The sequence below is a fragment of the Sparus aurata genome, chromosome 8 (genome assembly GCF_900880675.1).
Source record: "Sparus aurata chromosome 8, fSpaAur1.1, whole genome shotgun sequence".
NCBI lineage: Eukaryota > Metazoa > Chordata > Actinopteri > Spariformes > Sparidae > Sparus > Sparus aurata.
In genome coordinates this window covers 13,703,282-13,727,300 of record NC_044194.1, presented here as the reverse complement: position 1 = coordinate 13,727,300, position 24,019 = coordinate 13,703,282, and the positions used below count along the sequence as shown (strand labels likewise).

Here is a 24,019-nt window from a genome sequence, read left to right as displayed (position 1 = left end):
TCAGAATGTGTTGACAGGTTTCCTCAGTTCTCACGTTAATTAACAAAAGTCACCTTCTCTGCACCTTCAGCGCCCTCTGCCGGCACATCACACCCATGTGGGAGCTAATTATTCACGCATCAAGTGCAGCAGCAGAGTTGCACCAAAAAAAGAACCCAAAAATAAATCGAATTCTCCCGATTCATTGTTTCAGAATCACCTCCTCTGTCCTCACACGCGTTCACACACCGCCTGATAGTCGATTCAAGTCTCGAGCTGAGACATCTATAAATCAGGGAGATCTATGAGCAGACTGTTTTTTGTTTTTAACGTGATGGGCGGATTTGCGCGTTCATGGCTCCAGGTCACATCTTCTCCAGCCAGCTGTGCGAGAACACGACGAGCACCCCCACCACCCACACCCCCACCCACCAACTCCCGCAGACTGACTGACTGACTGACCGCCACCCCTCCGAGGCTACGACGTTAAAGTGAGAGGGAGGAGGAGAAGAAGAAGAAGAAGAAGTGACAGCTCGACCAGCACCTTCCACTGGAGGATGCGATGTTTTAACAAAGCTTCACTGGGCATGCTCCATCTGGTGTGAATAACAGACAGTTTGGGCGTTTGGTGTTTTTTTTATTATTGGAAGGAGGAGGTTTGTCGACTCTCTCTCTCTCTCTCTCTCTCTCTCCCTCTCACCTCTGATTATTTATTTATACGGTGTAACCACGCAGCTCAGAAGATTAAAAAAAAACAAAAAAAAAACAGCATCTCCATCCTGTCACATCCAGGCTTGTTGGATGTTTTGAGACAAAGAAGCTGCTGTTGTGCGGCGGCGGGTCGTTGGAGAGACGCAGAGGCGAGAGAGAAAAAAAAGGAGCGTCGGTGTGAAGGAGGTGAGTCTGCAGGCAGCAACAGAGGAGGGACTCGAGTCTCCGGACAGGCGCTGTCCGCTCAGCACCACCGCAGTCACCTTGCTGTGAAAGTCACAATCCCTCCAACACTTTAGTTCGATCAATTACCGCAACTCGTGCAGCCCGATGAGCCGGGTTCATTCAGCCGGCGGGGGGCAAAACCGCCAGCGTGCGCGTCCTTTTATCTCGACATCTTGGATCTACCGACGATGTGACGTCCATTCTTAATGTGATGCCATTGGCTGCGATCGCTTTTTGGACTTCGATTCCATAACCCTCCGGTGCGTCTGGCAGCTCTACGCGTTTCATGATCCTCCAGTGGCACAGCAGGTGCTCGTAGAAGACACGCTCAGGGTCCGTTTCCTGGGATGCAGCCGGGTTTCTCTCATAGTTGGTGAAGAGACGACAGGTTGTTGGGTTTTTTTTTTTTTCTGCGCGCTGCCCTCCCTTACATAATTTGCCTCCCCTCGGTCTGAATCCGCCGTGCGTGGTGCGCGCGGCTCGCCTGGACTTACCTTTGCGATGAAGGGAACTTATTTGAGAAATGCCTAGGGGACGCAATGGGCCTGAGCGACGACAAGGATCGCATTGTGATAAACGTGGGAGGGATCAGACATCAGACATACCGCAGCACCCTGCGCACCCTACCTGGCACCCGCTTATCCTGGTTGGCCGAGCCTGATGCGCCCAACCACTTTGACTATGATGCCAAGATCGAGGAGTTTTTCTTCGACCGCCACCCTGGCGTCTTTGCACACATCCTCAATTACTACAGGACAGGTAAGCTGCACTGCCCGGCTGATGTCTGCGGGCCCCTGTACGAGGAGGAGCTGGCCTTCTGGGGCATCGATGAGACAGACGTGGAGCCCTGCTGCTGGATGACCTATCGCCAGCACCGGGAGGCAGAGGAGGCCCTTGATAGTTTCGGCGGGGGGGGACTGTTAGACCTGGCGAACGAGGATCCGGAGCCGGAGCCGGAGCACGCCGACGATGAGGTGGATGAGATGACAAGGAGGCTGGCGCAGGGAGACACTCCTGACGCCAGGAGCGGAAGCCTGTGGAGCCGGTGGCAGAAGTACGTTTGGGCTCTGTTCGAGGACCCTTACTCCTCTAAATATGCAAGGGTGAGTAGCCTTTAAAGTCTAATATGCTTACTTTTCCTCCTGCTGAAGCTTCAAAAAACACGTTCAAATGCTCTCACTGCTGGTTTGAAACATGAAGGGGATTTAAGTTTGTGAAAGAGTCTGCCTTTTGTGCCCCTGATGGTGACACAAAGACTGATGGATGTGGGAGGTTCAGAGAGGCTTTAGATGACCTTGAGATTGCCCTCCCAGGGGGGTCTCTGCACAGCAGGGGTGTGACTGCGCTGAGAAAGATGGAGGACAGATCAAGCAGAGGGCTCATCTGTCACAGTCATTTCCATGCACGTCTCCACTTCCACCCTCCTCTATCTGGCAGTAAAGACACTCTCACAGGTCTCTGGGTTGATGTTTTCCAGGACACGGGCTGCTGCTGCGGTTAAATGGGTCAGCTGCACTTTAGGAAACCAGATCTTTGGCACCACCAGAAGTTTAGTGGCAGGCCTCCAGACAAAAAAAAAAAAAAATAGGCTGCCGTTAGAAGTTCCATTTTTTTTGGTCGTGGTCATGGGCACCTTTCCATCTGGGCGCGATGCCTCTCGATGGTGGCGGTGATATGACTTTTACACCTTCGGATGTTTTTGTTTTGTGCCCCCTACACAGGCCCGCTGAGCTGCACGCTGCTTTAACAGCTGTAGCAGACTGATTGGTGTAATTAGTTATTAGGCCCCATCCAGCAAGTGTCAACTGTATTGACATGTTCTCACTCTTACAGCGAGCACTGGTGAAAGTGGTTTAACCAACACACACAGACACACACAGACACACAGAGACATGTACACACACACACACACACACACACACACACACACACACACAGTTGTGCATCCCGAAGCAGAAAACTCCTCAGATGTGTCCTACTTTTAGCAGCGAGCCAGACAAAGCGGAGAGCGAAAGATTGACAGAGCTCACCCAAGACAGGCAAGAAGATTAATTAGAACTGAGCCTCAGAGTTAATTACAGCCTCTGTTCTCAGTGGATACATCAGTGGAAAAAAAAACAAAAAACATCGTCAATGCATATCACTGTAGGCCTGTGGTTTGCCAGCAACAGGGAGAATTAGCCAATAAGGAGCAAACAGTCTTCCCCTTGAGGCCGAGCCGTTCCTCACTTTCACAAAGACAAATGGTTTACAGACAGAGGCCATCCCCCTGACGAGATGCAGCGTCGGTTTAACAGTTTGAAGGGTGGGATGTTCAGAGGGCTCAGAGAGCCAGGGTGTCAGGAGGCATCAGTGGCCGACATGAAAGTGGCTCAGAGGCTTTATCACGCTGACGTGTGCTGGCAGTGATGGTGCTGTTTGTTTTTCAACTCTCTCGCTAATTGATGTGCGTGAGCTGGACAACATGACTACAAGTATCTGTTCGTTAGGACTGCAGCAAAAAAAAAAAAAAGATGTAGGCTAATTTTGCTTTTTATTGGCAACCAGAGGTTTGACAAAAGATAATTAGAGGTATTTTACTTTATGCCTGTTTTTACAATTATATATCACAGCAAAAACGAGTGCTTGTGGGAAGGAGGAGCAAATAAGGAATAAAAGGAAAGCAAGCAAAAAAAAGTATTTCACTCCGCTTGTCTGTTGTTGTCTCCAAGTCGCACTTTGATCAGCTGAGTCACAAATAAAAAGAACAAAGAAAGAAAGAAAGAATAGAAATAGAACCAATAGAAGTATGAACACTTACCCTCTCACTTGTTACACTGTAGGGGGGACTAGGGCCATATCAACCATAACATTTCATCAAGATATTTGACAATTGTTGTCAAATAACTGAAGGATGCATTTCCGCCAGAAACATGTCATGACTTTCTGAACAGTCAGAATTAAAAAGAGTTTAAGCTTACAGTCAAAGAAAACCAAGAAATTCAGAAATCGTTCTTATTTAAGAAACACGAGGCAGTTAACTTTGAGGCATTTTTGTACTTTTTTGGGCAAAAATTGTTAAATTACCAAAAATTGTAACCAATTAATTTTCAGTTAGACTCATCGATTATCCACTTGTTTCTGCTCTTTTGTCAATTAGAGCCCGACCGATACTCCATTTTTGGGGCCAATGGCTCTACAGAGAGCGAACCATCCATTTGCTTTTTTTGCAATGTTCCTTCAAATGTGGGTATTGAAGAGCCATCGCAAAGACATGTAACAGAGGCAGGATATTTTACAATTCACAGTAAACTTCATTGTGTTAAATGAGATCAGTGCACTAAAACAACAAACTTCACAGGGGAATGTAATAATCATAAATGAACCAAGCGTCTTTTTCTGCATGATGTTTCATGTGGGCAGGCAGATCTGCAGGGCATGCCTGTCAACCCTAAAATATCAAATATCTGTCCATACTGCATCAATGAGGCGTGAACAGAGCTGGATTAACTCGGTTCCCCTTCCCAAGCAAAAATGTGTCCCAGCTGTTCAGTGATATTTGTTCAAGGATATGAACCATTTAAATTTAGATACAGGTGGAGGAGACACTCTCAGACACACCTGCAATTATTCAAATTGGCACAAACCAGCTGACAGTAAATCTCTGGCTTTTAGAGGCCCCTGAAAGTCTTGGGCCCTGAAGTAGCTGCCCGCTTTTCCCAGTTTGTGATCCAGTCTTTGCTGTTGATTTCAATCTGCTGTAGTTTTCAGTGCGGTCGAATTGTATCGTATTACTGTATTTTCCAGTGTGTACTTGTTATCTTGTACAGCACATACTGTAGAGGGGGTGGACAAAACAATATTATGCAATCCAATACAACAACACCGCATACACTCCACTAACGTCTCAGAAACTGACACGAATTCTGTCGTACACCAACAAAAGCTGAACATTATTAGCCTGACAAAGGTGCATGTTGTCTCTCAGTCAGGCGCTCCTTTTGTCTACACATCAAGATCATTCACGTGCTATCTAAAAATGTCCCAACTGCAATCATTCCTCATCGTCCTCTTCCAAAAACTGGTGCGTGTCCTCTTCGTTCAGTGAGAGTCGTCTCGCAGAACGAGGACAGCCCCTCTGACAGAGCAGACGTCTGTGCTGTACGGTAGTCTCTGCTAAGACACAGTCTCCATCAGGACTACCGCGCTAACGTGGATGGGAAGCAGACGGTCATAAGCAGCAGTGATTTCCGCGGCACAATGCGATGAATTGTGATGAGATGATATGATGAGGGGCCTGTTTTCCGTCCCGCTCTGCATGCCTTTCCTTAGTGACACGCTGTGAATGGACTTGACTAAGACGCTTGCGTTTTCCTTTGCTCAGTGGAATATATGTTAAACTTCCTCGTGCCTGGACATGCCCTGATCTGACTCCTCTCCCTGGTGCTGAACAACACGGTGCATTAGTTTGAGGAGCACTACAGAGCCCTGTTAATCTCATGAAAGACAACTTTGCGCATGGCTTTGTGCTATTGATCTGACTTTTGTGATTTGTAGGATGGTTAACTAGCTATCCACTCTTTCTTTGCCCAACGACTCCGATCTGTAGACCTCAGATCCCCGTTGAAGATACAGCTGTTTTTTCCCCAAGCTACTCACTCTAAAGCTGCGATCAGGGGGATAACACGAGAACAGGGTTGCGATCGATACCCAGGAAAGAATACTGTATCTGTTACACCCATGTAGTATGCATCAGAAATACCAGAGCCTAAAATGTGATGAAATGCGATCATCTAATCAATACGTAATGAAGGCTTAAGTCCACTTTCGCCATTAAGGGAAATATGGGTTTCTCATAAAAGTGTGTCCACAGGTCAGTCATCTGGACAGTGTGACCTTGTGTAAGGGAAGACCTGCTGTAGTGATGGTGCTGAAGGGAAGAGCCCCAGCTAAATTTAGTCGGGGGGGGTGGACACTAATGTCCCGTCTGCTCCCTCCGCTGCCTCACTCTTTGTATTTCTGCATGGAGCACATCCTTGGAAATGCCATGACCTTGAGATGGAGCGGAGGGATGGGAAGCGAGAACGGCGAGCTCGCATTGATTGTCCCTTTTTTACAATGACGCGTCCGAATCAAGACACAGAGAGGGCCGAGAGAGGGAGAGAGAGAGAGAGCGTGTGTCAGTGCCACAGTTACTGTCAAAGCAGAAGCCACCGTCTCTGATAATAGATTGAATTGCATTGTGTCGTGCTAAGAATTGCTGCTGGGGCGTCAAGCTTGATTACATTGCATTAATTTCTGTGCCTGTTCTCCTCTCCCTCCTCCCTCTCCCTTCTGTTCCCTTTGTCTGCACCCTATATATGTTTCCTGCTCAGTGGGTGGCTCTGGCCTCGCTTTTCTTTATTCTGGTGTCCATCACCACCTTCTGTCTGGAGACCCACGAGGCCTTCAACCCCATTATCAACCGCACCGAGCTGGAGGTGGTGGACAACGTCACCATCGTGCACACCTACCAGGAGACTGAGACTGCGGCCTACCTCACCTACATCGAAGGCGTGTGTGTGGTGTGGTTCACGTTTGAATTTCTAATGCGAATAACTTTCTGCCCCAATAAATTTTACTTCATTCGGAACACCCTGAACATCATCGACTTTGTGGCCATCCTGCCCTTCTACCTGGAGGTGGGCCTCAGCGGGCTCTCCTCGAAGGCAGCTAAGGACGTGCTGGGTTTCCTGAGAGTGGTCCGTTTCGTTCGGATCCTTCGTATCTTCAAGCTGACGCGTCACTTCGTGGGACTGAGGGTGCTGGGCCACACGTTGAGGGCCAGCACCAACGAGTTCCTGCTCCTCATCATCTTCCTCGCTCTCGGTGTCCTCATCTTTGCTACTATGATCTACTACGCTGAACGAATCGGAGCTAACCCCAACGACCCTCGAGCCAGTGAGCACACGTACTTCAAGAACATCCCGATCGGATTCTGGTGGGCCGTGGTGACCATGACCACCCTCGGATATGGAGACATGTACCCTCAGACGACCTCCGGTATGCTGGTGGGAGCCCTCTGCGCCCTGGCGGGTGTGCTGACCATTGCCATGCCCGTCCCTGTGATTGTCAACAACTTTGGAATGTATTACTCGCTGGCCATGGCAAAACAGAAACTACCAAAGAAAAAGAACAGGCACATCCCTCGGGCACCCCAACCCGGTTCTCCAAACTTCTGTAAGTCAAGCATCAGCTCGCAACCTCAGAGCCCCATCCCCCATGACGACGTTTTCGAGATCAAGTTTCAAGGTAAGAAACAAAAAAACGAATTGTTGTCTCACCACTCCTTTTGTCCTCCCGAGGCAGACGCATCACTACTCAGCTGTTTCATTGTTTGTCTGTTCCCACACTTCAATTAGCTGAGGATTCAGGCATGAGATTAAACAAATGAGTTTCCCACTGAAAAACAATCAATAAAATATGTGATGAAAAGCATATTTTACTCTGGGTAGGAGAATAGAGGGACTGTGAGTAATCCTGCTATTGATTTTGTACTTCTTAATTCAGTGATTCACTCCTCTCTCTTAAGACTAACCAAGAGTCCGTAATCATCATGCATTTGTAATCCTAACATCATGTGAGCAGAGTCACTTGATTTCCTTCTTGAATTCCTCTGATACCGTTTGTGCCCAAAAACAAATAGAGCAACAGAGTGCAAGGTAAACATGAGACAGCAGCTATCAAGCACATACAGTGGTTATAAGTTTATCCCTACGTGAAAACCGAAGATATATTAAAAAATGTAGCGCTTCACTTCTGAAAAACGCTGGTATGTGAAACCAGATTCTCTTGTCTGTTTTTTCTTTTTGTTTTCTTTATCGTGGTGCTTTAAGATTCCAAGCTGAACGGCGAGGCAGCTAACGCAGCTCTGGCCAACGAAGATTGCCCTCATATAGACCAGGCCATATCTCCGGAGGAAATCTTCAGCCCCGGTGAGAGAGAGCGGCCCTGTTTCCTGGTCACCACTGCTGAACGCCCCAACCACACAGGGGGCAGAGTGAGGAGGGGTACGTACAGTAACAGCCAATCACAGGCCCCCTTAAGACACTGACACCCTGTAGACCGTAGACAGGACACGCTCCTTTTACCCCTCTTTGCTGAGTGTTACACCTCAGTTTTTCACAGGCACACACGCGCACACACACACACACACACACAACTACAAACCTCTTATGGCACACTTTTACAGCAGCTGCTTCTCCTCAGTCATCCCTTGGGGAATTGTATATATTCTAAGTCACATCTGTTCAGGCCAAGCACAATCACCACAAATGTCCATTCTAACTGTCCACATCTACATAATATATTTTTTGATACCATGCATAATGTAACAGCCCTATTTATTTACAAGTAAGAAAGCTATTTTCAAGATTTATATGATCTAGAACGTGTTGTCTTACATGCCTAAGAAAAAGTATTTATGTGCTATGCGTGTACCATGTATGTATATGTGTTTTAATGATTAATACCATGCAGGATCCTGACTTATGAGAACATTCCTCTTGACCATAACGGTGCATGAAGTGTCTTGCTGATGGGTGCTATCAGTATGGTGAAGGAGCACAACACAAATGGAGGAAGGCTGATGGAGAGCCAAATTCTAATTTACTGATTTTTACAATTTAATAACAAGATTAACCCCCCCCCCCCCCCCTTTTTTTTTTCTAAAAGTATTAATCTACAAAAAACATTCCTTGTTGTGTGCAGCCAGCACATCAACAGCTAATGGCGTACAGTATGAAATTCTACCTGTAGCTGAGAAAACATTCCCTACCTGAGGTGCCTACCTTTTCAAGTCTTTTATAGTGTTCTACTCCGAACCATTCCAGTACCACCCGGTGCATGCTGTTGTACTCCTGATGCACTCAATGCATGGAGAATAATAATCTGTCTCAAGTCTGTGTTGACCTGTTTCTTTGGAGACAAAAACAAGAAAGCAACAGGTGTAGTATTTACCAGTGAGGAGCTACCAAAACATTTTGTCATGGATTAAGTGCTGCAGTGTACTCAGAACGTTCTCTGTTTTTCAACTGAAGGTTATGAAAAGCCTTGGAGCCTTAACAGCATGTCTGGCATGAGCGGGGATGCCTCTGGAGTGTCCTCAGTGTCCGCCCTGCCCTGCAGCCCACCCTGTCTAATGCAGCACTCACATTCTCCCATCCCATCCATTATGTAGCATGGTTGAGTAGCAGACACAATGCCATTGGAAGGCCAGTTCACACTCCTCCTCCTTATCTTTCCTGTCAAATATTTTTGCTTTGACACTTGCCTTCGCTCCTGCTTATTTTCATTTTCTATTTTATTTTTATTTTTCTGAAAAAACTGTATCTCAACTGTGCTTATACTCAAGCTTCCCAAGTGTTCTCCTTGGGTGTGTCATCATATCCTAGACTAGAAAACATTGGCACATGCCACTCTGCATGGGTCACCTCAGTTGCAGACAAAGCCCTGTTTTACTACGACCACAGGCTAAACCCACTCTTTCCTTGTGTTTTACATCATTGCCTGTTGCTCTGTTGCTTTTGATCTCACATACTCTTCTGCCAATAACTTTTGTCTCATCTGCTTTTTACAACTTTGTGAAAGAAATTTCCATAAGATGTAACCCCTGCTAACAGTATGCTGGACATTAACACTACATGGCTTTTGAACATATCCAAAAGGGTATATTACTACCAGCTGTTAAGGGAACTCCTCTCAAGTGCTTTGTACGTTGCAAAGTAGAGACGTTACCATTCAGAAAAAGTGCACTCCAGACAAGATGAGATGTTATCTGAGTGGCCATCAAAAAAAAAAAAAAAAAAAAGAAAGGAAAATTTGATCGTGATGTTCATGATGTCCAATGCAATATGGAGATGATGACAATTCCTATGATACTAGTGATGAATACATCTAATGTCAACAGAACTAAATCTGTTTGTTCATTTGCATGAACTGCATGAGAAATTATGTTCAACAAGAAGCTAACTGTATCGCAGTACCTGTAAGAAAAAAAAAAGAATCCTTTTTCTTTCTAAAGCTTCTAAAGCTTTGTCATCCTTTATGCATTTTGAGACAGCTTTACAAGAGACTCAGTCATAGCAGAGATTTTTATGTAGCTGCCATTCTTTGCCTTTCCCCAAAAAATTCATATATTTATTTTCTTGTGTTTATTTGACTGGGGCCTCCAACTGAAAAACATTTAACTTGAACAATCTGTCAGAAAGCCAACTAATGCTGTTATGAGCATAAATAGTTTTTATACAAATATATTTACTGATAGTTTTTTCAATATCATCGGTAGTCTGCAGCAACTTCTATTACTGCCGTGAAGCCTAAATTAAGGCTCACAATTTATAGAAACAACAACGGTGCCTTCATACCTGGTGAGGCAAAGTAAAAGCGAGTAATACAATTGACATGATATTACGTAAGTGCTCCCTGTGTAGCATCAATACACTTTATACCATGCTCATAACAGTGTGACGAAAGCTTTATTTTATATAGGGTGCACCTTGTACCTTTCGCACCACCCCCGTGCATTTAATCACAGTAGAAAACACCCTCTTAGTTGTTGTCAACACACACTAGGATTTAACCTTCAGAGGGATATATAGATCCAAGAAGGAAAGATTATGACTTTATAATCCATAATCAATAAATCTTTTGTATGATAAAGCACAAATATAATTAACGGGGACCAGGCAACTTTACAGAGCCAAAAATGTATTGAGTTATGATCAACCAGAGATGTCACTCTGCTCCTGCAAGTATGTACGTCTTTTTGATTTAAAATATCAATACTGTTACTGTTACATGTATTGATCCTGTCCCGATTATTATGCACAATTCTTCAGGGCACTTTAACAAATTTTTGTGTTGACCAATCAGAAGAAGATACAAGTATAGCAACTCATCCAAGTTTTGTTTTCAATTCTGAACGAGCAGAGTTTCACATTTCGAGTCATGTCTCTTGTGGTAATTAATGGACGTTATATATTTCAAAAAAAAAAACAAAAAAAAAAAACACCATGTGAAGATTTGATGTGAAGAGATGCAGGTGAATTATATGCTAATGCAATTCAAGTGGGAGAAAAAAAAAGTACAACGCAGCACAGTATGGGAGGTGGGTCTACTTGGGGAAAGGTAAATGCATGTATTTTACATTTATGCAACAAGAAGAGTATTCAAATAAAATATGTAAATATAAGTCCTTGCATGAAATAAATTTTATACACAAAGAGCATTTAGACTCCGTTTTTATTCAACAGCACATGCATACATACATCCTTCCTTTCCCACTAGCTCACAGCTGGTGCTTTCAACTGCTGTTTGACCCTCTTTCTACCTGTGTCCGGGTCAAAGAGAGCATAACAAAAAAAAAAGGGTGACTGTAAGAGCATGACGCAAAGTATACAAACGCATGACAATGACCGAACTACTGTACATCAACCTGTAAAGCGCAGCATGATTGGGGCATGTTTATTAACCGACTAAGAGTCCAACCTCTGCACACAGACAGTACATCGTTGTCTGATGCCTTGGCTAAGCATGGGAAATACATGGTAAACCTGTGGTCTACCATGAGGAACTAACGGAGCACATTTTCTTTACTCTCCAAGCTAGTGTCATTTCTCACCTCTCCCCCGCAACCGCCAGAGGTATCCATCATCGCCATCATTTCCACCATTATACATAATTTGTGTAATAATTTATTTTTGTTATTGTTTTTTTTATATGTTTATAGAGACCCAGCGACAGCACCGGAGCAGACAACCAACAGAGTCAGTTTGTGTTATGAACCATGGTGTACCAACCACTATGTGTATAACCCATAATGGCCCATCACCCACCTGATAGTCCTTGTAGCATTGTTGTGTGTATTACTTTGTATTTTTAAATGGGTGTGACAGTGACAACCTGTACATCACAAACTCAGCATAGATGTAGCACTGAGGAAGTTTTGTTGTCAAGCCTTATGTAGCTCAGTATCTGTGACTGGTTACTGTGTTGTAATTTTGTGTGCCTATTCTTTGGTGTGTGCCAGTGCTGTAAATACGCTTTTATCTGTGCTCAAGTTGTGTGTACCAATGTTTTTGAGTGATCATCAAATATCTGTGTGCTTCTTCTGTTGAAAGAAAAAAAAATGTTGCTCCGATCTTAATCACAACGCCCCCCCCCCCCCGCCTCACCCCTCCAGCAAAAAAGCAAACTGTCACATGTCACATCAGTCAGGCCGCTGAAGACAAAACGATTACAAATGATCTTTTGCACTGTCATGGTCACATCTTTGTAGACTTTTGCACTGTTTTGCACCAGTGGAATTTTTACATTCCTTTGATATGTTTTTAGGCATCAAAGAGATAACATCCACACAAAAAAAATGAAGAAAAAGATCATCATACTGAAAAAACACAACTCTTACCTTGTATTAAAGGATAAGTTCAACCAAAAATGAAAACTAAGTCATTATCGACTCACCCTCATGCCGATGGAAAGTTCCCCAAGAGGGAAGTTTCATAATTCGAAATTTTGTAAAAGTTTCGAAGTTTTGCAATTCACAAAACTTTTCTGAAGCTTCACAGCAAAACAGTGTTGCGGCATTCTTTTAAACATCTGAAGCAGATGGGGACATGTTTTAAAAAGTGCAATATGTAAGAATTTCAGTTGAAACCTTTGAAAAAATGAACTAAAATGATCGACCAAGCATGAAGAAATAACAGCTTTGACATTATGACATTATGTACTGTGTTGTGGAGATATCTTCTGAAGTTAGCATGCTAACCGGCTAGCCCCATCCTGTTGCATTTCAAAGCTCGTGTGCCGGCAGTGTAGACACAACTCTCCTCCTGGTGCTCTGAGCTCACAAATCAGACCAGGATGTTTGGAGGACTACCTGACTCCACATACTTTTTGTATCAGCATTAGGGTGAATTCATATGGACTGAATAAACATTTTTGGGTTAACTTATTCTTTAATGAGGCATTAAAATGTTAAAGCATGCTGTTAATAACAACTGGTAATAACAATAAATAAGTACAAAATTAATTAATTAATGGAATGCTGATATATCTTCATAAGTAGCTACACTTTGATTAAAAAAGTGTATATATAAAAAGACAGATTATATATGAAAAAAAACATGAACTCATATCACAAGTCAGACATGAATTATTCTATAGAACTTTTTAATTGACAATCATGTAGAATTGGATTATTATTCTTTTTCTGCACACATGCAAATTGGTATATTAGTATGTAATACTAACCAATGCCAAAACATTATTCACATCAAACCGGACAAGTGCCTATGTTATGCAAATTGATCTTATCATTCATCATGTTGGTAAAGCTCAGCCAAGATGATGAATTAATGTACATCTTATTTTAGATTAGCCATCAGTCAACAGCCATTGAAAACAAGCGTCGATTCAGTTTTCAAAAAGCACACAAACAATAAGGACCCATGCATGGATCAGCTTGTGAAGGCAAGCAATGAGAGTGTAACTAAAAATCTGCAGGAGAGTCGCTGAGTACAAAGTACAGCTTCACTGTTTGTGTGGAAAAGTTAGTGGGAAGGGACCAACTTTTTTACCAAACAACTGCAAACACACTGCCAACAACCTTCAGAGATCCGTGTGCAGTCAGGCACAGCAGATCTCGAATCTGCCAACAGAGCTGAGCATTAATGGGGGAGGCAGTGTGCTCGTCAATGTCCAACATGGGATAAAAAATACAAATGTTAACATTAAACTGAAACAATAACAAAACTGAGAGGCAACTAATGTCTGCCGTCTAGTGAGATTTCAGAGTGTGTATTTTGAACACTGTATTTTGTGGTTAGTTATCTCAATAAGGTGTTCAGTGATCATTTTGATTGGTTTGTTGTTTAGGGATTTTTTGTGTCTTTTTTGACCAATACAGTTCAGGCTTGTACAATAAATAGTGATAAATAAAAAAAAAAACACAGAAATTATCATTTTTCAACGAGTGTTGATTTATTTTTTTCAAATTAAACAAGGTAAAAGTATATTAACTTTCATTAATGCATAGTTTCAGTGGCACAGATGTTTTTTTTAAATACTTAATTTGCATAAAGCCTAATTGGGAATAAACTCTTTAAACAAAATACATAAATGATTGCAAAGACATGATCCATGAGCCATCCTGAGTCCTGCCATTGCCCTTGACTACAGTCCCGGCTTCAGTCCTGCAGTTGGTCCCATGTTGCTGCACTGCCCACAGCTTATAAATATGCAAGTCGGGTCAAACGCAGCGGACAAATTTCCCCCAAGAGACAGTGTTCAGTGTGAAAATGGTGCAATGAGACAGACAGAACCTCAAAGAACACGATACAGAGTGACAAAAATAGAAATAAGCGTTGGACACTTGCCAAAGAAAAAAAATACTGTACTTTATGTGTAAGTGGTAAATTATAGTGATCTTTTTTTAGTATGAAGTGCGGAGATTGACTGCCTCCTGACACTCAGGATCACAGCAATAAAACCGCTGACATGGGAAGATGGAGGTATAGCACCAGTGTAGCCAATCCTTCACATGATCCATAACAGAAGACGATCATGGCAGATGGACCAGGCGCCATAGGCCCGGCCATTTCCTGCAAAGCTACTGGCCCCGATCATGTCCATCAAAGTGATGGGCTGGTCAGAGAAATGATGGCCTCTGTCCACATGTAACATAACTCAGCCTGTATGCAACCACACAACAGTATTTATGACAACTGCAGTTTGAAGTCTGACCTTTTGAAGGAGCTTATCTGGCCTATTGGAAGGTGAAAGTTACTGTATGTTCAAAGGCACTTCAAATAATCACAGATATGTGGCCTTGCACCAATAAGCCACTAAATCAGTCAGAAATATGTGAATTAATTCTGTCCTTCTAGTCTCTGATTGCCTTATGCTGAATAAATAAAATGTTTTTGCTCAGCTGCTACTCAAGTGGAGTCATTGCAGAATTTTGTCTTGAGTCCGTCGTCGCAGCGCACACTGCCATAGAGTGTCCGGCTCCACAGCCAATCAGAAGAGGTCTGAGACCAGAAACCAGCTGTGGCTGAAAGATGTCAGTCTGTGAACCGTCTCCGCACATTCCGTGTTCGTTCCAGCCCCAGGAGAGGAGACACCCCCCTGAAAAGGAGAGGGGTCATGGGTCAGTGGAGCTGACAGGAGAGAGACAGGGCTGCAGCACTGTGCCGTGTAGGATAAAATTAGGAGCTTGGAGAGAAAAAATAAAGTCTGGGTGCAGAAGACAGGAAACACGCAATCTCTCTCTCTCACACACACACACACACACAAACACACACACACACACACACACACACACACACACACACACACACAAACACACGCACAGCCTCTGTTCCCAAGACTGACACTCAGCCAGTAATAAAGCCTCCCTGCTCCTCACAGCTGGTGAGGTGTTGGTGGGTGTGGTCAGGTCCGCATCACCGAGGAGACACGTGCCATGGCAACACAGTTACCTAATAGGCTGCGTCGCCATGGCAACAGAAGCGAGCTTGCTTTCTCAAGGGTAACACATCTTCAAGCTTTCCCCATCCTGCAGCTGTGTGTCTCTCATGCCGTCTTTTCATTTATTTCATCGGGGGGTTTCTTTGTCTCTGTGTTTCCGGCTCGGCATCAAAAGATTTCGATTCGCCCATGTGACACATGTGTTTATGCCAGTTAACAGACCGAGATATCACACCAAGCAGCTTATGTCAGTGACGTTCTGCCAGATATGGCTTTTTGTAATACAGACGTACTGATCTAGATACTGCAAGTGTTTTTAAGTTGACTGCATTTGTCTGCATCTTTGATTATTAAATAAACATGTCATTTACACGGGAGCTTAATGTGTTAAAATGTTTAGTTCTTTAGGGCAAAAGCCTTATTTTGGTACTGTGCTTAATTCATGGACTCGCTGACTGGAGTACAGCACATCAGTGTTTCCATGGCAACTAAGTGCCCGCGCAATATTCAGCACAACAAAAGGATCAAAATCAAGACCCTCAACCAAAAGCCATTTCCTCGTAAACAAACCCCTGGCATTTGGTTTTACATTCAACAGTTACAAATCTCACACCTAATTAACAACACTACAGCGACACGATTGCAGAAATCTATTTTTTTTTAGCTTGCCTTACATCATTATACTACAGGTACAAGTTAAAACAGGATCTGATCTAAGGTGTCTGTCCTCATACGTACCTGTTCAGTTCAAAATGTTCACATTAACAACAATCTTTCCCCAGATTGGATGAGCTGTGCCCACAGCGTCTTTGGCCTATCGCCCACCTCTGACCATCGATGATGAATTTCATACATGACGAGGAGCACCTCCTCAGGTGCAAATGGGCAAGTGTTGAGCAGGCAACAGATATCATGAGCAGCATGCAGTGCTCTCCGTTCCTTTCCGCCTGACCTACTTCAGCACCAGAAATAGCAGCACTCAGGCCTCTGCTTCCAATCCTGTTTTGCTATTTCATTGCTCCTGCCACCTCGCTCGAGACAGGAGGAAAAGAGGAGAGTCATGGTGCAGGAACGAGGTACATGAGGTTCGTGAGCTCTCCCTCGGCTGCTCCTGCTTTCTCATCACATAACTGAACTTCTGAAAGCACAGAGCGGTGCTTTGTGGGACCTGTCATTATGACGGACAGCCTGCGTTACCAATGGCTTTATCAAAAAGGCATCCTAGTAAAACAAATTGGTCAGAACTTTAAAAGTGGATAGACACAATGTCCAGCGTTTCCTCTACAATGGAGCCCTGTGCTTGTGCTTCAATGTTCATCTGGCATATTTATATTCAAGCTGATGTTGAAAAAAAAACAAAACTGGGTCACTGTTTAAAATTTAATGTGAAAGATTTTACTTCCAAAATGTTTTATGGAGGAAGTATGTCACTATAGGAGGTCTGGAGACTTTGGCAAGCGTGGAAAGAATAAAAGCACTTTTGATATCTTGCTAAGCCTGATGACATTTCACGATTGAAAGATTGCAACGTCTATGTCCTGTTCTTACGTCGATAAAGGGAGACTGCTCTCCAAACTGGAAAAACATGCCTGTAAATGTGTGTGTGGTTAATTCAGCCCTTTTACAGGCCTGTTCTGGTAATTGCTTCTGTCAGTGATACCCATCTATCCGTGCTGTAATTACTTCCTGATGCAAAGGCCACAAAGCAATGAGCTGACCTCAGAAATCCTCTACAGCATTACCAGAAGGATTAATATTTCACACTGATGTTTAACTGCAACGTATTAGACAGTTCTCTTACTAATGCTCTGCTACAAAGGGGAGGATGACTTGAAATAGTTCACCCACATGTATTCTCTTTTACTTTATGCAGTTAAGAGGCGTGTCAGGCCAAAATTGGAGCCTCTCGAGTCTCCCCAATAAGTTTGAACTATTTCTGCTTAATTTCTCTCTTCTTATATGTAACTTTTCAGTGCAGCTGTGTGCTACGTTGTCAGATGCTTATGCTTATCTATTTTCTTGTAACAGGGCAGTTTTTGAAAATAACATGCAAAAGAGAATGTACAGAAACTTTTTTAGAGAATACACTCACCTACAATGGCGAGGTTATGTTCAGATCCACATGCAACCTGTGGAGGAAAAGATTTGAAAGGTGATTAAAATGCATGTCGAAGGCAAACAGCCAATGTCAAGACTGTAAAATCCAAGAATTGTTCTGCTAGCATGGATACTGAGATGCTTTGTAACCAAGCCTGCTCTGAAACTGAAATAAAATGCCATGTGTCAACATGAAGTCATCCAACTTTTATTCACAACTGCACGCAACATGAGTGCACGCAGCGCAAATAACATTAGTGACGATCACTTCTGTAAATACATTAGACGCTCCCTCGCTTCACAGTGTTTCATCGGAAAGTAGAGCAGGAAAAACTGTAGCAGTTCATTCATAAAAGCTAGAGCGCACTGCTGAGCTGTCCGGGGCAGTTAATGCAAATGTGTCAGGATGGCTACGTGTGCCTGCATTTGCAGAAAAAAGGCCATCAAATTATACAAGGTTTAGGTCAGCAGTTTTTCCTCTTCAGAGCCGCGACAGAAATGTACCACATTTAAATTCTGATCCTGAAAGAGTGAAAACATAAGACAGAGCTTTCTAAATGCCAGTGTCGACCGCTAAAGCTTTACTAGCAATAATAGTCATTTAATTGTGTATATATATCCTTGCTAATACTGTTTGAACTGCTCTGATAAAGCAATGCCTTTAATAAAGCATACAGCAGCCACAAAACCATCCAATAATGCCTGAACCACTGACAGGTTGTAATTTGTTACTCCAGTAATGTTCATAGGCCTCATAAAAGTGTGACAGTTTACTAAATATTGACTCTGGGAGTGTGTATGTACAGTGCGAGGAGGATCAACATGGTAGGCTGGGCTGAGAGATTCATAGTCCAATCGGCTAATCCTTCTTGCCTTTAGCTTTACACACACAAGGTGACTGCACCTTGACATATGCCAGCGCTGCTGCAACAATCTGGGCCCCGTGATCCAGAGCTTGCCCTTGCACGTCCCTGACATCCACTTTAACAGCGACGATCACTGGCCATACATCTGCCATTTACACTATAGGTTAACTGCTGCAATCCCGTGATGCTCAAACATAACTGGCCTTGTGGGAGAAGAGAGCTCTGCTTTCACTAGGTGTAAGTGGTCCTTTGGGAACATGTGTGCACTTTACAGAGAGATGAAGAGATGCAAATCATTAAGAACCTGAGCTTAGCAGGCCTGGCTCTCATTCAGAGGCTGTGTTTCATCTCAAACAAAACAACCCTCAGCTACAGATTCCCTTTATTTGTGGCTGTTTGCTGCCTCCTGCTGGACTCACACAGACAGTATCTGCTTAAGTATGAATCTGACAATCACAAAAATAAGAATCAATAAGGTAATACTACTAACAGTGAATCAAAAACACTTGTATACCTGTTTTGAATTGCCTTCTAGGCATTCAAGTCAAACAATGTCAAACAATGACAAGTCTTACGTGTGTCGCCCCATGGAGCACCTCAACCTCTGCAGGGAGGCAAGCCTCCTGGTTTCCACCTCCAGCTGAAGGACCTGCTGACTGCCGCTCTGGGTGCTGCTTCATCAGGATTTGTCGGCCAAGCTGGCCATAATCTCCTCTGCCCCATGTGAACACTCTCCCAGTCTCTGATATGGATGATTACTTTATTTAGATATTACAACTGTATTCTTAAATCCTTTGACAAATATTATATGTGTCATTATAGCTCACCTGTCTGAGCTACAATGTGTGTCCAGCCGCTCCACACACGGATGACTTTCTCTCCACCAAGCAGTGAGTTCTTCACAGGAGTGGGAGAGGACAGGAAGGGCTCTTTGGCTGTCAGCTGGCCGTGCTTGTTGCTTCCCCACAGAAACAAATTGCCATCTCCTGCACACACGACAGGAGCGACATTACTCTTCATCCAGCAGAGGCAGCAACCGTAAGAGCAGAGCAGCAATTGAGTGGCGCTGGTCAACTAATTACAGGATAGAAGAAAGGCCGGAGTGATGTACGAACATGAAGTGGAAAACAACTTGCTGGTTCATCCTGAAAGTAAATACTCTCGGAGAGAGATCTGTACAAACTACATTACAAATCTGCTTCTAAATTATTTTTATCTTTGCCTGCTGCACTTCAAGCCACTCAGTGAAATTGTGCACATCGATGAAAATGCTGAATGGAGAACAGTAGCTGCAAAATGTTCTGTTTTTACAGGCTGCTCCAGTCCCTTTAGCTCCCTTAGAGGTTTGCTGTCCTCGATTTGAGAAAAAAATTTGATTCAGCTGCATGCTGCTGGAAGATGTGCAGAGAATCCCTTTTCAACTAAACTTGAACTCTTGGTTAAAAAGAAGATTCCAGTACATTTTGAAGGGCACTGTGGCCAGTTTGAAAACCATATCCTATTGTTTGTGGTGCAAATATCTTGCTGGAATGCTTTCATCCAAAATCAAGCCACTTTTTGCCATGGGCTGCCTATTTAAGTTGATTTGCTGCCTTGTTTGTTTCCTGTGTTGACAAGCTTCTACAAATAGGACAATTCAGAGCCCTCATAATGCAGAGTAATGGTTGTCATATATATGCTGAGGTCTTACCTGTGAGGCACATGCAGTGCACTGCTCCTGCGGATACCAACTGTGGGGTTTTCTGCTCCAGACCTGCAACATAGACATGAAATATCTGGTCACATTTATCAGTACTCAAAGACATAGTAAGCCATTCAAGGCCTAAAAATGTTGTTTTCTTTAAAGCAGCTAAAAGGAAAATTACTCTTTAGTTGAGCAGCACTGCCTCCAATCATAAAGATCTTGATTAGACTAAAATGTGCATTTGGTTTTAGAAGCAGATGAAAGAAATAAGCAGGGTGCATGGTGATGAGTTAATGTATCTTCTTGTGGCTATACGAGATTGATAACTGTAATGTGACGATGGTGAAACGAAGTGAAGTTTTGCAGATTTTGTCTTTGGGCTGTAAGACTCCTCAATTCATCCCCACAAATCGCCATGAAAACTAGTTTTAATTTTATTTCTTATCCTACCGCAATAAGTTCGTATCAAACCCAGTGACCAGCATTGAGAATAACTACATAAAAATAGCCTCGCTCTAGCGGACATTTCCTTTGCTATGCAGATCATATAGAGGCATCGGTATTAAATTGGTTCTGTTTCATAACAAGATAAAAGATTCAGTACATTCAGCTACTTCTATTCAGTACACAGTTTCACTCACCTGGTACAAGAGTGGGCACCGTAGAGCTGAGGTGTGCTGGAACAGGCTGCGGACTCAGTGCTCTCTTAGCATGACTGAAAAGACCTCTTCCCCATTGATACACACATCCTGAGTCTAAAGGTGGACCAGAAAATTAGGGTTTGTAGACTGACTGTAAAAGAAACCGCACTGAGAAAGTTTTTGACGCAAACTTACGTGTTACAGCTAGTGAATGTCTGAGTCCTGCTGCTACACTCACAACTGGCTCCCTCAGTCTCTGAGAATAAACGTCACAATGACATCGGCTTCAAAGAAACTGATCAAAGTGATTAGGAGGTGAAGTTGGTTATTTATAAAAAAAAAAAAATTTACGTTTATTGTAGTGTGATTATACATGGTGCATGTGTTTTTGTTTAGATATAAAACAAGCATTGATTGGTGCCACCTATCTCAGTCTACAATGAGACTCAACCGAAGTGGACCATTCTGGTGTTTAATTGTGTTCTGACTTCACATCCACTGTTTATGACTGTACCTTTGAAATCAGCATACCATCTTGCACAGTCCTTTAGCAGGTATTTTGCCAATATTGTCTGGACTTAATTAAGTAAAATACCAGCGCTCATGTGCTCACCTCAACAACCTGTAGATCAGCAGAGTGTGTGACTGTCTGACCAACACCAAGTTGTCCGAACGCATTGGAGCCACATGCCAGCACTCGACCATAATCTGTGTGACATAAAAAGCCAGGAAATATCTATATGAATAAATGCACTGAAATGTTCAACATTCGGATAGTTGGAAGGTAGTGCCAGGCTTCATTAGTCATTGCCAATTTTAACATTACTGCACTATGAATTCTGGGAAACTTCCTCAAGAAAACTCTACAAGATTACAGACTTGTGGAACATGTGGCTTCGGGGAAAAACCTTTTTTTTCTTTTACCCTTTCTTGTATGATTGTACAGCTGGTTGCATGAGGGTTAAAAACACTATGCAGGGAAAATGTTGCCCTGTATTCATAAACTGTATGTTCTAGTACCTTAAATAGCACGACTGCTTGATGGAAGTTTCTGTACGTCTTTGCTTTTCAGACATTTCTGTACCAAGAAGGAACGAAAATATTCCTGCTTTTAAAAAAGCACAGTCTCCAAGTCGTAATTACAAACTGGATGTTGGCATGAATGATGTTTACAAGTTGGAAACTAGTAATTACTGGTAATGTACGCTAATGTAGTTGGATTCTTGTAGATAGTGAGTCATATTACCCACTGATCATACTCTTCGGCACTTATACTCCATTACATACTGATTAATCTGTATATTCATCCATATCAATAATTTGTTGTTGTGACTTCTGTCCTGTCTAATTCGTGGCTGCTGTGACAGACCGATTTTTCATGAAGGATAAGTCAAATGTAATCTTGTCCTATTTATCATCCCTGCCTGAAAGGAACACCTCTGGGTAAATACTTAATCTTCTATCCTTCTGAACCTGTTGGACATGTCACGCAAAGCATCACATCCTGGTGAGAAATGGTGCTTACCAGCGAGGAGAAGAGTAAAATCCCAACCACAGGCTACTTGTGTGACCCTCTGACTCAGGCTGGGGCAGAGCTGAAGAGTTGAGATGTCTGCATTGTGGCCAAGTCCCAGCTGGCCTCTGTCATTCTGTCCGCACACAAATACCTCTCCATTCTCTGTCCAACACAAAACACACCACAAACATGGGAATCATGTACTTTATTGTTGGCAAGTCAAAAATAACCAAAAGATGGACAATGCACAAAGCAAGAGGTGGCTATTCAGATACAAACATTTCCATTTAACAGTTACATGGCGACCGAGGGAAGATTAGGAAAAATAAAACATTATTAACAGCTACATTCTAACTCCAAATTGTAAATGTGTTTTAACAGACAAAAGATTTGTTTTTTAGTTGCCTTGTACCCACATGTGATGTGTGAATTATTTAAGGACTCAGGATATTTTTACTGGTACTGGTTTCCTGACTTATTTTGGATTGTCTAACCGTGTCACCATGGCTGAAGGCATTGCTTGCAAATTGCATCCCACACAAAAACAAGTAAAATGAGTAAATATGAATTGAAATCCTGATTTCCAAACTAAAAAACAACAGCTAGATGAGGGTTACAAACTTTTGTTTGCGCAGGAGGAATTCACGATTACTTAACTTTCTTTGTTTGTTTTTCACACAAAAAAAGAAGCATGTCCTATCTGTGATGCAATAAAAATGACAGTGATTGTTGTTTTTATGACTGAATGAACAAACTGACCTTAAAGGACAACGCAGTTTCAAATTGTTTTACTTTGTTTATAGTTGGCGGACCCTGCCACCTTTCTAGCCTCAAACTGTGTTCTGGGATATTATTTTCCTCTGAGAGCAGCTAGTTTGTTCGGTTATGGAAAAAAAAAATGAGTTCGAAATATTGTCTCAATAATATTGTGAACATAAAAAAATCTGATTTTGTATTTCTTCTCTAAATCTACATAGTGCCTCTTTAACTAAATGGGTTAAAGTTATGGTCGACTCGACACTTAAGTTATTTGTCCAGTAGGGAGCGCCACATGACATCTGTTTAGTTCAGACTTATGTCACATTGCATCACATCTGATCAGTGGGACGGACAGAGGCTTGAATTTAAAAGAAAAACTACAGTTTAGGAGCAAATTGGTGAAACTTTAACTTACCGGTGACAACCACCGAGTGACCCCCGCCGCCGCTGACAGCCCGCACTGCCTTGTTCTGCAGAGGAGCGGTGTCAGAGAGCCGGGGATCTGACTGGTCCTCCACATGTCCCTGCCCCAGCTGCCCGTAGCTGTTAGCTCCCTGGCAGACATGGACATTAGTTTTACTCACACTGAACAGAACCAACCGACATACATGCTGAGTTCCACGTTAACTTCAACTTGACGGCTGCTTGTTTCCTGTCACTTTTCCGTTTGAGCTAACGCTACTTCGTTGACTGTTGAGCTAACGTTAGCCAAAGTGCTACATTATCGTCCCCAGTCTGCATTCACTCTGCCGACGAGTTGAATGCATTTGAGACCATTAATGCTTCCTAGCCAGAAATTAACAACTTTCAACACTTTAATGGCGAAGACAACAACTTACCCAAGAATGTAAACAAAACTCCGGCCGCGAGCTCGTTTCCATGGAGCACCTAGTTAGTGAGTACAGCCGTGTTTACGACACTGTCGTGAAGCACACAGCCAACAGCTCTGTAGACACATTTCTCAGCTTAAGATTGGGATATTTTGAGCACATAACGAGGAAAAAATCACATTTATTTTTTTGAACTTGCGTCTGCCTTTCCGCCAAGTTGAGCA

General features: G+C 43.1%; 2 protein-coding genes across 6 annotated transcripts; one reads left to right on the top strand and one right to left on the bottom strand.

Moving 5' to 3' along the window:
- The first annotated feature begins 195 nt into the window (after nucleotides 1-195).
- Nucleotides 196-17,695, top strand: kcnc1b (potassium voltage-gated channel, Shaw-related subfamily, member 1b). 4 transcript variants are annotated; one of them, XM_030425538.1, is made up of 5 exons: nucleotides 196-2,018; nucleotides 6,270-7,185; nucleotides 7,770-7,943; nucleotides 11,663-11,699; nucleotides 16,185-17,695. In XM_030425538.1, the coding sequence occupies exons 1-5, from the start codon at nucleotides 1,455-1,457 to the stop codon at nucleotides 16,231-16,233; spliced, it is 1,740 nt and encodes a 579-aa protein (XP_030281398.1). In that variant the 5' UTR covers nucleotides 196-1,454; the 3' UTR covers nucleotides 16,234-17,695. The 4 variants fall into 4 exon arrangements, with proteins under 4 accessions (XP_030281398.1, XP_030281399.1, XP_030281395.1 ...); XM_030425539.1 differs by lacking the exon at nucleotides 11,663-11,699; XM_030425535.1 differs by lacking the exons at nucleotides 11,663-11,699; nucleotides 16,185-17,695 and adding an exon at nucleotides 8,973-11,161 and having other exon boundaries at nucleotides 197-2,018.
- On the bottom strand, nucleotides 13,893-23,959 carry sergef (secretion regulating guanine nucleotide exchange factor). Of its 2 annotated transcripts, none has more exons than XM_030425556.1 (11): nucleotides 23,805-23,959; nucleotides 23,381-23,519; nucleotides 22,216-22,368; nucleotides 21,304-21,398; nucleotides 20,886-20,946; nucleotides 20,691-20,804; nucleotides 20,056-20,118; nucleotides 19,193-19,351; nucleotides 18,941-19,107; nucleotides 17,495-17,531; nucleotides 13,893-16,540 (listed from the first exon to the last, which is right to left on the bottom strand). In XM_030425556.1, the coding sequence occupies exons 1-11, from the start codon at nucleotides 23,844-23,846 to the stop codon at nucleotides 16,461-16,463; spliced, it is 1,110 nt and encodes a 369-aa protein (XP_030281416.1). In that variant the 5' UTR covers nucleotides 23,847-23,959; the 3' UTR covers nucleotides 13,893-16,460. The 2 variants fall into 2 exon arrangements, with proteins under 2 accessions (XP_030281416.1, XP_030281415.1); XM_030425555.1 differs by having other exon boundaries at nucleotides 13,893-15,060.
- Nucleotides 23,960-24,019: the final 60 nt, after the last annotated feature.

What these genes read in the sequence shown, in the direction of transcription:
- kcnc1b (XM_030425535.1), top strand. Translation starts at nt 1,455, where the DNA reads ATGGGCCTGAGCGACGACAAGGATCGCATTGTGATAAACGTGGGAGGG. An exon ending in ACTCCTCTAAATATGCAAGG is followed by an intron (nt 2,019 to 6,269) that starts GTGAGTAGCCTT and finishes TTTCCTGCTCAG; the next exon opens with TGGGTGGCTCTGGCCTCGCT. An exon ending in TTTCGAGATCAAGTTTCAAG is followed by an intron (nt 7,186 to 7,769) that starts GTAAGAAACAAA and finishes TGGTGCTTTAAG; the next exon opens with ATTCCAAGCTGAACGGCGAG.
- sergef (XM_030425555.1), bottom strand. Translation starts at nt 23,846, where the DNA reads ATGGAAACGAGCTCGCGGCCGGAGTTTTGTTTACATTCTTGG. An exon ending in TTTTACTCTTCTCCTCGCTG is followed by an intron (nt 21,399 to 22,215) that starts GTAAGCACCATT and finishes TATGTCACACAG; the next exon opens with ATTATGGTCGAGTGCTGGCA. An exon ending in ACACATTGTAGCTCAGACAG is followed by an intron (nt 19,108 to 19,192) that starts GTGAGCTATAAT and finishes CATCCATATCAG; the next exon opens with AGACTGGGAGAGTGTTCACA.